This window comes from Rhinolophus ferrumequinum, chromosome 19, assembly GCF_004115265.2.
Source record: "Rhinolophus ferrumequinum isolate MPI-CBG mRhiFer1 chromosome 19, mRhiFer1_v1.p, whole genome shotgun sequence".
Lineage (NCBI taxonomy): Eukaryota > Metazoa > Chordata > Mammalia > Chiroptera > Rhinolophidae > Rhinolophus > Rhinolophus ferrumequinum.
In genome coordinates this window covers 41,021,673-41,033,554 of record NC_046302.1, presented here as the reverse complement: position 1 = coordinate 41,033,554, position 11,882 = coordinate 41,021,673, and the positions used below count along the sequence as shown (strand labels likewise).

General features: G+C 47.7%; 1 protein-coding gene across 2 annotated transcripts in view; it reads left to right on the top strand.

Annotated features, from left to right (window-relative positions):
* Positions 1–1,135: 1,135 nt before the first annotated feature.
* Positions 1,136–11,882, top strand: part of MYO5B (myosin VB) — a 317,583-nt gene continuing 306,836 nt past the window's right edge. Inside the window, exon 1 of one of the 2 annotated variants that reach the window (XM_033087341.1) lies at positions 1,136–1,485. In XM_033087341.1, the coding sequence (XP_032943232.1) occupies positions 1,459–1,485 (27 nt within the window). In that variant the 5' untranslated portion in view covers positions 1,136–1,458. The remainder of the gene's footprint in view (positions 1,486–11,882) is intronic. The other variant, XM_033087342.1, reaches the window with a different exon arrangement.

The window sequence follows — 11,882 nt, the reverse complement described above, 5'->3', positions numbered from 1 at the left end:
ATATACCAGAATTCTTGAGGGGGGCCTTTCTTAGAGCTATTAAAGCTCCCCAGGTGATAATTCTCATGGAGGAGGCACAGGTAAGAAGGGCCAGACACGTGAATTAAAAGGGGATCTTGCACGCCAGGTGGGAAGCCCTTAAATAGGATGAGTTTAAAAACCCTTCCAGGGCAGGACTCCAGGACAACTGTTCCAGCTGGTGTAGATGGACGCTTTGGTTGGGAACCACCTTCAGAGGCCATTCCTCATTCAGGTACAAATGTCACCTTCAGAAAACCAAGGTCCCATCGCCTCCTACAGCTTCTGCTCTCCCTCCACCTACTCCTGCCAATTATTTTCTTTTTTTGGCTGAAATGTCTACTTTTTGCTGGAAGTAGAAGAGGGACTGAAGCTGCTGCAGGTAGCCACATGCCACTGGCAGAGGGGACAAAAATAGATGAGGTAGGTAGTAGCAGAGGGACTGAGAGTGTGCGAGGGGAGAAAACGTGACACTTCCCAGAGAAGCCAACAATCCTCCCAGATGGTGGCGGGTGCCTACTTGGCAGCTGGGGGAGGCGGGGACGGGCAAACAAAGTGGAGAAGAGTTGCGACTCCCACCTTTCTGATTAAGATTTCAGCGCAGGGAGCCCATCTTGGCGGAGACAATCTTTGGCATAGCCCCGTCACCTCATAACAATCTACGACATAACTGAATTTAAATAATGAAAGTATTGGCTACAGCCTCGTAAAACACAGAGGACAGTGTATGGAGCCTTTCCGCCGTAGACATCCCTCCTTTTATTCCTCTTCGCCTCTCTGGTTACTTTCCTCTTGCGTACTTGTCCGTCCTCCATCCCCGGCACAACCCCCCGAGGCACAGCCCGCGTGGACCCGGAGCGTGGCGCGGCAGGTGCGGCAGCCGGCGCGCACCTGTCCCGCGTGCGCGCGGCGTCCAGCAGGGGGCGGCCGCCGCCCGCTCCTCGCCCGCCCCGCCCCCAGGCCGGAGGACCCCGCGGCGGCGGGGACGCGGGAGGGCGCGTCCAGCCCGGCCCCGTTGGGCGCAAAGGCGCGGCGGCACACACCCGCCGCCCGCTCTGACGCCCGCTATCCTCCCTCCCTCCGCCGCCCGGCGCCGGCACCTCCTCCCATACCTGAGCCGGGAGCGGCGCCGCGCGGCCTCCTCCCCCGCCCGCCCGCAACTCCGGCCCGGCCGCAGCGACGCCGCTGCCGCGGGAGTAAAGGTCGCGCCGGCAGGGAGCGAGCCGGTCGCGGCGCCTCCAGGAAGCCGGCGGGACAGGTCGGGGGAAAGGGACGAGAAACACACAAACTCTCGGCCAGCCCAGGAAGATGGCGCCAGGCGGGCTGGCCGTGGACTGAGAGCCACCGGGGCAGCGAGGAGCCGGGACCTGCCGCCGCCGGGGCACGAGCGAGGGCAGTCTGCAGGCACGGCGCCCCGGGCTCGGCCCTGCCCGCGGGGTCATGTCGGTCAGCGAGCTCTACAGCCAGGTGAGTGCGGGCCGCGCGCCGCGGCCGGGCGGGCACAGGTGAGGGCTGCGTGGGGCGGGGGCGGTGCGCGCCAGGCCACCGAGGCCCTCCCGGGCGCCTTCTCCTGCTGCTCCAGGAGCCGGGGGGCACCTGAGATGCCTCTTAAGCTCCCCTTCACCATCTCTTCGGCGCCCCTAACTTCGGGGTGGAGGAGAAAGTTTGGCTGTTCGGGGAGCGCCTGGCACTGACCGGCCGCGGCTCTGTCCCTGGCTAGGGCTCTGGTTTCCTCCCCGACACTCGGTCATCGCTTTTCTCGCCCCGACTCCGGCTCGGCTCGGGCTGAATTCCCCGAACCGACCGCGGGGGCCAGCTCGGAACCCGCTGCGTGGGGACAGCCCCCTGCGGTGGCGCCCATCTCAGTCACGGACCCTACCCCAGGTGCTCTTCAGCGTGAGCTCCCAAGGTCGACCCACTAAGGCTTGTAAGCCTTCCTTTTCTCCCGAGGTCAATGAGGGGAAACCCTGAACTTGGAGGGGATGTTCCTGCACTTGGGGGTGGAGAGAGAAGGGGTCCCAACGAGGTGTGAGGGGTGCAGCGGCTGGAGGTGTGGAGGGACGTAAGCCATGGGATCGCTGGAGATCCCAGGGAAGCGCATTCATAGTTTGACAGGGAGGGGCACTCGGAGGTGACCCCTCTGGATGGGTACCGGGAGGGCTTCAGTTACTGTGGGGAGGGGGTTGGAGTAACCTGGCGGGGGTGCGGGTGGTGTGGAGTGTGGATTTCCAGGGTGCCTGCAAGGTTAGAATGGATGTATGGGGCTCCGTCCTCAGTCGGGGACAGAAAAGTGGAGACGCCCCGCTTCCGCGGCAGTTGCTATGGTTAAAGTTAGGGACCAGTCACCGCTTCCCCCTACGCCCACTGGTGCGCAGCCGCAGCCGAGGTACCCTCGAGTTTCAACCTGGCGCTGGGGGTGAGAGGGGTCGGGGCATTTAAAGCACGTGCCCACCTCCAACCCATTCTTCAGTTTTGGATGTTCCCACGCCTTTCCTGCCTGCCTGTCTTGGCTGTGGCCGGGGCACCTTGGACAATGCCTTGTGCTCGCCTCTATGCAGAGGTGTGTGTGTGTGTGGGGGGGGTGCACGCACACTCGTGGGTGTGCGATCCTCAGGACACCTACCGGGCCAACAGGTCTGGGTGGAGGAGGAAGGGCCACTTCCGCCTTCTCACCTGGCGATTGCTTGCCGCTGCCGCGCACGTGGGCCAGTCCTTCTGTTGGGTGGGCTGGCTATTTTTCCTTTAGCAAGTTTTCTAATTTCATCGTACCTCCGGGAGCGGGGCAGGGCTGAACTGGGATGATCTGAGGCCGCCACCGCAGAGGATGTAAGTCAGCTGGCGGCGGGTCTCAGCAGCCGGGGACACCTGCACCATCCCCACCAGGCTTTCCCTGACAGCGATAGCAGCGATCACGAATGGTCGGAGGGTAGATTCCCGGAAAGGTGGGGGTGTGTGTGGGGAATCTCGGGTGCTTCTGGCTTTGGAAAAGCACCCCACCCCGTTTACCCGTGGGAGGAGCTCTCAGAGCTCCAGGCTTCAGTTCTTTCCCTGACGTGGGTTATCAGGAACTTTGACTGAAGGTTGGAAACCTGTGAGTCAGGGAAAAATCTGAAGTATAAAGGGCTGAGCTTTGTTACAGGAAAGTTCACGAAAATGCCACTTGTACTCCCAAGTGAAATGAGTGACTTAAGTGAATATACCTGCAATGTATCCTGAAGTCTTTTATTAGATGATTGCAACGTTATATGAAGCTAATGGATAACTGAATAAACCCTTAATTTTTGGAGCCCTGATTATTGGAAAAAGAATTAATATTGGATTGCTTTTAAAGACAACACTTTCAGAGGAGACCACTCAATCTTAAAAATTTTATTGCATGTTAGAAATGAGTATATTGCGTATTAACTATTACAAATGAATTAGGGGTAGTCTGAGCTAAAGTTTTAGTGTACTTTTTCTGGACTTATGGAGATGGACAAAACTGTTTCACCAGGCAAAGGTCTTGGGAGAACATACAAGACACATATTTTTAAGTTTATTGGTGTGAGAGTTGGCGTAATCCAAATAGTATTAGACTTTCTTCCTAGGGCTAGGGGGACTGTATATCCCTGTGTTAATAGGTTTCTAGTTCTTAAACACTTTTAAGTCTATAAATCTGAATTTGAGAAGATTTTCCATGACCAATGCTGTATCTTCAAGATTGTGTTGCTGTTATTTTTCTTCCTGGCAGAGTTAAACACACTTACGCAGTTAGGCTTTACTATGAGAAACGGTGCATTGTTTCCTAACCATTGTCACCTCACTTGCTAAGCTGGATTCTCTGTATGCATATGACTCATAAATTATACAGAGAAATTGTGTCTGCTATTTATATTCACTTTGTTTCTTGGGGGAGATGATTTGTTCATTTTTGTGTATTATCAAAGTAGCCAGTGTTCCCTTTTGTTTTTAACCGGCTAGTGGGGCTTTTCTAATGTGATGAATACTGGATCCAGGCACACCCTTCAGTGTATTATATATGATGGGAATAATTATCTATTATGCCAGCAGTATTTACACCTGGGATGGAAATTTTGAAGCCCTTTGTTGATTATACCTGTTGCGTTAGTGACACAGTTGGAAGACATTATTCGAATGAGGCACTTAAATGTATAAATTAGCTAAGTATAAATAGTTTCAGGTAAGAACTTAGTGTATTAGTCTATTCCTAGTTATCCAAGAGAAGGCTTCCTCCTTTTCCCTCCCTCCAAGTTAGTTTCTTGCTCTCTGTCAGCTCTCTTCGGCTGGCTCATGTGCTGTGCATACATATATTTTTTTTTTTTTTGGAGTTGATTTGAGTCATTGGCAAAGGGCCCTTCCCATTAACAAAGGCACTCCTGTTTTCAGAAAACCCAACACCTCACATTTGAGAAATTGCTTTCTTTGTAGTGAGGTTTTTCTGGATGGGAAAAGAAACTCGGAGTACATGTCATACACTTGGAGGCTGATGTTCAGGTGAGTCAGCCTCATTCACTCTTACAGAAAGGTGGCGCTTACGCAGGGCTCTCACACAGCTGGCTCGGATGTGGCAAGTGTTACTTTTGTTTCCAACCCACAGGAAAAGACAATAGGGACTCCTTTGATTTGTACAGGTCCCAGGAAGACACCCCAACTGTGCAAGCATGATGAGTATGATTTAATTATGATAATTGCAGACGATAGTCTGATTTTTTTTTTTTTAAAGTAAAATACGTAACCTTTCCCTCGGGAGGAATAATACAACTGTGGGTTATTCTGGAGGAAGAATTGAAGTATTGCTCTTTCAAGTACTGTGATTTTCAGTATACTACTTTGATTCTAACCAGTGGAGTGGGAAATCACCAGATTGAAATCACTCCCTTTAAAAGCCTTTCCTGCTTGATTTTTTAATTGATATGTGGTGTCTGAGCAATTGGATTTTTGGGGGCTCTTGGGAGGTTGCTTTACTGGTCGACACACCCTGTGTATGACGGTGGTGACTTTGAGCCCAGAGGCCTTTATCCTAAGGGCTCCAATTCGGGGTCAGTCAGTCCTTTGGAGAAGAGCACTCGTGTGCTGTGAGGCTGGTGAACTCGAACTGTCCCTTACCTGTGCATCAGGTAGTGCAGGTTCCTCCCAAATGTAAGTCCTTTCCCATCCCTAGCCGCCACTCCCTTTCCTCTCTGCTCCCCTTTCTCAGGTAGGCCTATAAATGCAATGGGCCCTTTTGGGGCCTGCTGGTAACCATCAGAATTTCAAAGTTTGCAGGCAAATTGTTACCCAGTTCACACAGCATGTTCTCTGCCTGTTACCTGTACACACTGAACAAGGTTGCCCTGTCCCCCCTTGTTGGCAGTTTTTGTGTCATGCCACATCTCTATTAGGCTGAGAGCTGGAAAGCAGAGGGTGCATCAAACGTTTTTTGGAAGCTCCAGTGTGTTTCGCGTTCTGCTTTAGTAGGTGCTTGTCTCCTAAGTAGCTCCCGAACTGCCCCACCTAAAGTCCTGCTAGAATTTCCTCGTAGCTGTTTGTTGACCCCCAGTTTCCCGCCTTGGGCCTTTGGGAAAGCTTGCTTTTTAGCTGCTAGTTTTTTTTCCATTTTCTTTTGGTTAATGTGCTCCTAATATTTCATTTTATTAGCTGCAGGATAGTCGCACATTAGAAGGCTTTTCGACAGCTCCATGTCTGGTTGGAGTCTAAGTATGTTATTGCACTTACAGAGGGTGCCAAAAAGATGTATATACATTTTAAGAAAGAAAAACTGTATTAAAATTGTAATATTCAATATATACCAATAACAAAAGATGAATACAAGTCACGTTTGACTTCTGCAATTACAGGAGGTGCTCAAAGTGGTTACCATCAGCATAATTTTAATAATTTTTTCCTTTCTTAAAATGTGAAATTTCCTTTCTCAAAACCTTTGTGGCATCCCTCTGTATTTTGTTCAACAGAGATGGCATTCTCTTTCCTGTCAGGGCTCAGGCACCTGAGTGGAAACCAGCTAGACATTCTAAATTCTGACAAGATTAAAAAGAAAAGTATACTTTTCTGTGGTGAGGTTCAGCTATAAACCATATTGCTTACACTGTAGAAGTCCAAATACTGCTTTTCCTAAGTGATAGTGTGTTTGTCACTGTACATGCAGAATTGTCAAGGTCCACCCCATGGGGTTGAAACAGTAGTTGACCTCTGTTTTGTAATTCAGTGGGTTCTCAGAAAGCACATTAAAAAGCCGTCCATTGTAAAGTGAACAGAGCGTGTGCTCTGATGCACTTGTTACCCAAATACATTTTACATCGTCATTGGGCAACAAAACCTAAACACAGTTAACTGTGTAGTTAACTAACAATACAGCATCACCCATGTGTCACGAGAGGAGGGCAGATTCTCCCAGTTCCAGGGCATTTTGTAGAAGCGGCGGGCAGGTGGGCAGTAGTAGTGGGGAAAGACGTCCTCGGGCAGCGGGGCATGTGGCTTGGCCTTGAAGAATGAATGGGATTTGAATATACATGGCCACCGGGAAGAAGGCCCTCGCAGGAGACGAGAGGAGAGTGAGTTTAAGCCCACGACAGGGATGAGCTGGACATATTTGGGCGGGTAGTAACAATGGTAATGTTTTGAAACGCTTCATTATGAAATAGGTTTAGACTTACGGAAAAGTTGTGAAAAATAGCACAGAGTTCCTGTGTGTGTTTTTCCAGATTCCCTTGGTATTAACACCTCATATAAGCATAGTGCAATTACTGAAACAGGAAGTTAACATTTATGCGATACTATCAACTTGCCTACAAACCTTATTGGAATTGCACCAGTTTTTCCACTTAAGGACTTGTTTTCTGGTCCAGGATCCCATGTAGGATTCTGCATGGAGTTTAGCATCAGAGCTCTCTCTAGTCTCCTCCGGTTGGTGACAGTTCCTCAAGTTTTTCTGTCAGGATTTTGGCCCTTTAAGAGGATAGGTCAGTTATGACCCTCAGTTTGGGATTGCTTGATGTTTTCTTATGTTTAAATGTAGGTAATGAATTTTTGGCAAGAAAGCATCAGAAGTGAGTGCCTTTCTCAGTGCACCATCTCAGGAGATACAGGGTGTTAATATGTTTCATTACTGACGTGTCACTTTGATCCCTTAGTTAAGTAGATGGCTGTAGTTTTTTTCATTTTTTATGTACATTGAAGAATGGTATTTAGAAATTAAGATCTAGGTACTAGGTGTGCTTATTTTTTTTTAAAGCAACTTAGGTATTACTGAGCCTAGAACTCAGCAAATGTTTGATTATGTGGGCAAGGGTAAGGGAGGAGGCAGCTGTGACCTTGAAGTTTCCCTGTTGAGGCTGCAGAGAAATAAGTCAGGATAGGACGAGGGTTACACTCTGTTTTCACATACTGAGTTTGCAGTGACAATGGTTTAAGTGGAAATATTTTATTTACATTTGACGATATAAGAATGGGTTTAAAGGAGAAGTGTCAGGATCTGGGTGGGGTTCTTGCAAATACAAGATGCCTGGGATTTGTTTTCCCCTAATGAAGAAATGCAGCTGTCTTCCATGATTTTATTGAGATGAGCTGATGAGCTCGGAATGGGCAGCCCTGGCCCCCAGGTCACGTGGTCTGTGTGCCCAGGATCTCGGGGGGCCATCCTGGGGATTGTGGTGAAACGCTCTTAGCTCTGACATCTTGGAGCAGAGACTCTCTAAGTATCTTGATCTGAACAATGGGGGTGGTATGTTCCCCAAGGTTATTGGAGGATGATGTGACATGTGACACATGTAAAGAGCCTGTCTAGCAGTGTCGGGCACACTGAATGTGCTTGGCAGCCGCTCCCCGCTGTCCCTTTTAGTCCTGGTGCTGGCCTTTTCTTCTGACCCTCCCCACTGCTGTCCTAAAGGGCTGTTGGTTATACGGGGGAGGGACGTGGTGAGAGAGAAAGGGAGGAACAGCTACCCAAGCAGTAGATGACCAAGGTGTGGGGAAACGGGAACCGTTCTCACTTCCCGCACCACCCCCTGGGGAAGGAGCAAGGACAGTTTGAAAGAAGTTTTAAGTTTAAGCTGTGCTTTCTGGTCTCCTCTTCTAGCTTTAAAGGAAAATTAGAAAGCATTTTTTACAGTGTTCCTTTTTTTTTTCTGTTAATACAAATGATTATTGAAATAATTCATACAGTGCTGGAAAGGCCAAGGCTCCTTACTCCCCTTCCCCAGAAACAGCTACTGTTAGCTACTTCTGTGGGGTCTCTCGACCTGTGCTGTCCAGTAGGGTGGTCCCATGTGGCCGGCCTCTCAGGGAGGCACTGGAAGTGTAAAATAGCAGGTTTCCAAGACTCCTACGAAGAAAGAATGTAAAGTCGCTCTTTCATTCTTTTTATATTAAGTGTTGCCGTGATGATAGTTTGGCTATATTGGGCTAAAATATTTTATTTGATTTACCTGTTTTTAATGTGGCTCCTAGAACATTTTAAATTCCGTGTGTGGTATGCCTTCTTTCTGTCGAGCAGCACTGCTTCAGGCTTACGCACGTTGCAACATGTACTTAAAAAATAAGTCCATACCCGTCTGTATTAATCTATGGCTTTTTTTCACAACCTACGAGGTAATTTTACCATTTTAATGGCTGCGTAATATGCATTACCTGGATATGTTTAACCATTTCCATTTTGATGACTATTGGTTCCAATGTTTTAATACTGTGAAAAATGTTGCAAACATTCTTGGAACCTCACTTAATCATTTCCTCAGGAAAAGTCCCTAAAGGTGGAATTGCTGGCATACACCTTTACGGTCTTCATCAGAAAGAAAACCAGTCTGTTTCTTCATTCCTCCCTGGCACTGGTCATTGCTCCTCCCTTTAAACTTAACACTAAATGTTTCATTTTTGACTTACATTTGACTCTCGTTGGCGAGTCAAGCATCTTTTCATGTGTTTGGTGTGTTCATTTATAGTTTTAATACAGGAAATTAAAAAAAAGACATAGCAAAGTTTTAGTGCATTAAATGACTATTTTTAGAGATAGGCAGTCATGGAAACCAGAATATTCAGGAAAAATGTACAGATGTATGTAAAATAAGGCATGTTGGCGTGTATTTCCCCCTTCATTAGTTTGTAAGCTCCACCACTAGAAAAATACTAGTTAGGGTAGCTGACGTTTATCGAGTGCTTTTGAGCCCGGCCCTTTCTAAGTGCTTTGTAGCAACTCATTTAACAAGAACATTACGATGTAGGCACTGCCGTCATCCCCATGTACAAATGAGGCGCCTCAGGCTTACATGACTTGCCTGATGCCATACTCCTCGTAGGTGTTGGTAGGTGTCTGGCCAGGGGCCTGCCTGACCTCTCTGCTCCACTGCCTTCCATGAGGTTCTGTCCCACTGATGATTGGTTCCAGAACATTTGTGCGTAAGAGAGGCCCTAACATGGAGATTCCTTTCTACCTACCACTGCCCTGCCTGCCGGCAGCAGAGAGAATCCCCCGCAGTGAGAGGAGAAGGGAGAAAGGATAGTCTCCAAGTGCAGAAAGTCAGGCAGATGGTCTGATCATGCACTTCTTTCCTTTAGGAATTGGTGGCTTTGTGTTCTTTTGCCACCACCACACTCAGCCCCATGGGCCTCTTAAAACTGTGTCCGAGGTGTAGGCAAAACCTTTGTCTTTGGCTTTCCTTAGGCGATGTAAGCCCCCAGAGAGGTTCATATCTTCAGAAAGGGCAAACTAGATGTATATGAAACTCGAGCAGTATACAGTGATTTGATTGTAAATTGAACCATCCTTTCACTCCAGCGCACGGTCTACTTCCCGGCACTTTGTCTCGCTCCAGCTCCCCCTAAAACCCCCCCAGTGAGAGCATTGTCTTTCCTACTGTGCTTGAGGTCTAATGGGCATTTGGTTCCCCTTCTAAGCTAGGCGCAGAGAACCAAGTATGATGCTCCTGGAAGCCCTGTGCCATCCGCCCGTGAGTCAGACGTCTTCCCCTTTGTGGGTATACCTGACTCACCACCACTTGACTGGGGCAGGTGTTTGATGGAAAAGGAGCTCACCCTCCTCACTCAGGTTGTCATCTTGGCCATCCTTCAAGCAAGGGCATCTTGGCTTGGAAATGAGGAGAAGCTCTTCAGGTTGTCTGGATCCTGGCGCTGGTGATAATATCTTGATAATTTGCTGTGGCACTGATCAAGCTTATGTATCTGAGTGCCGAGTTAATGGCTCATAATGTTCCTTTCAACATTTATTGACTGACTTACACATTTTTGCCCTTCTTTGAGCAATTCTAATAGTGACACAGGCCCCGCAGGCTTTTCTCTCCTTTGCTGAAGTTTGGGGAGGAATGAGAAGGCCCATCATGAAAAGTTACTGATTTTTCCCAGAGAGTTTCAGCCATTATAAAACTCAAATGCATTGTGACATGAAATCCTAAAGGTAACGAGTGAATCCAGATGCTTTTTGCATGGAATTCAAACACTTGGTTTATAATCTCTTCGGCACTGAGAAGTTCGGGTCCCCTGGCTTAGAGACGAGCCTTTACAAGAAAAAGATCCTGGGCAATAGAAGGCCAGTTCCATTTGTACTGGGACTGATACTGCGCGTCTTTAGGGAAGGATGAGAAGGTAAAAGATTTGAACTGATAAATCGTACTATTCAAGTCTCGACTTTGTGTGCCCTGCCCATTCACTTTCGACTCTGGTTTAACTTCTTTTTGCTGGTTGCTCATCCAGACCCCAGTGCTGTCCCACCAACGATATGACGCATGCTCAGAACTGATTATCCGCCTTTCTATGATGGCGGTACCACTTAAGGTGCTTCAGAGAAGAATATGTACAGAATGGTAACCATTTCTGCGAATTTCTGAAATCAGCAAAATGAACAGTATTATGGAAGGATATACACGTGATAAAACTGTGAGGGAAAACCAGGGAATAAGAAAGAGGAAACCAGAAGAGTAGTCCCCAGGGGGTTGAGAGTGGCAGGAGTGGGACTTGGGCAGAGCAGTCTACTTGGTGGTAAGTTCACAGGCGTTCATTTTGTTACTGTACTTCATCAGTTACTTACATATCCCAGAGAGGCGATGCCTCTGAAAATAGGATGAACCTAAAATGCCAAGTTTAAGAAGCTTTGAGATTTTCTGATTCTCCATTTTACTTCTTACGTGTGCACAGTTAATGGTTGGGTGTGTATATTTGCAAAATTGCTGTCATTGAAGATGCAGGTTGACTCTTCACGCTCACATCCCTCACCGTTCCCAAGAAATAGTTTTGCATGCTGTAGAAATTCAATACATGCCATTGAATTGGTTTAATGCCCGCCTATACTCACCTCCTATTTCTGGGCCGTGGCACTTCGAGGAAAGGCGTTTTTCCCCCAAGCAGCCACCTTGACTGTATCATTATCTTCTGTCATTTTGGCATGGCTTTTGGCTTAGGGTACCCAGTGGAAGGCCCATCTGTTCCCTCTGGCACTTGCCTAAATCTATGAAATGTGGAGCCCCTGTCAGGAGATAATTAAATGTTGTTTTTCTTTTTTATTGCCGTGCCTGAAGGCTTAGCACAAGATTTGAATGTGGAATAACAGCAAGGTAACATTTGTGGATGTGAAAGCTAATATAACTGCCTTATATTTGAACATCCTAATTTTACGTATAATTTTGAGTACACATATTTTTTGCACTTACATTCCTAAGCTTATCATTTATATTAAAAGCATAATCTCCTTTTATTTTTCTCCCAGTTAACTCACAAGTTTTTTACCAACAATCTCATCAAGACTCATGGGTATTTGCATGATTAGGTGGGCGCACATAAGGATCACCGTCCTTCCTGTGAAATGAACAAAGCAGGTGGCTTTCAAAAGACAACAATGAATCAGGGAAGAAAAATTAAGT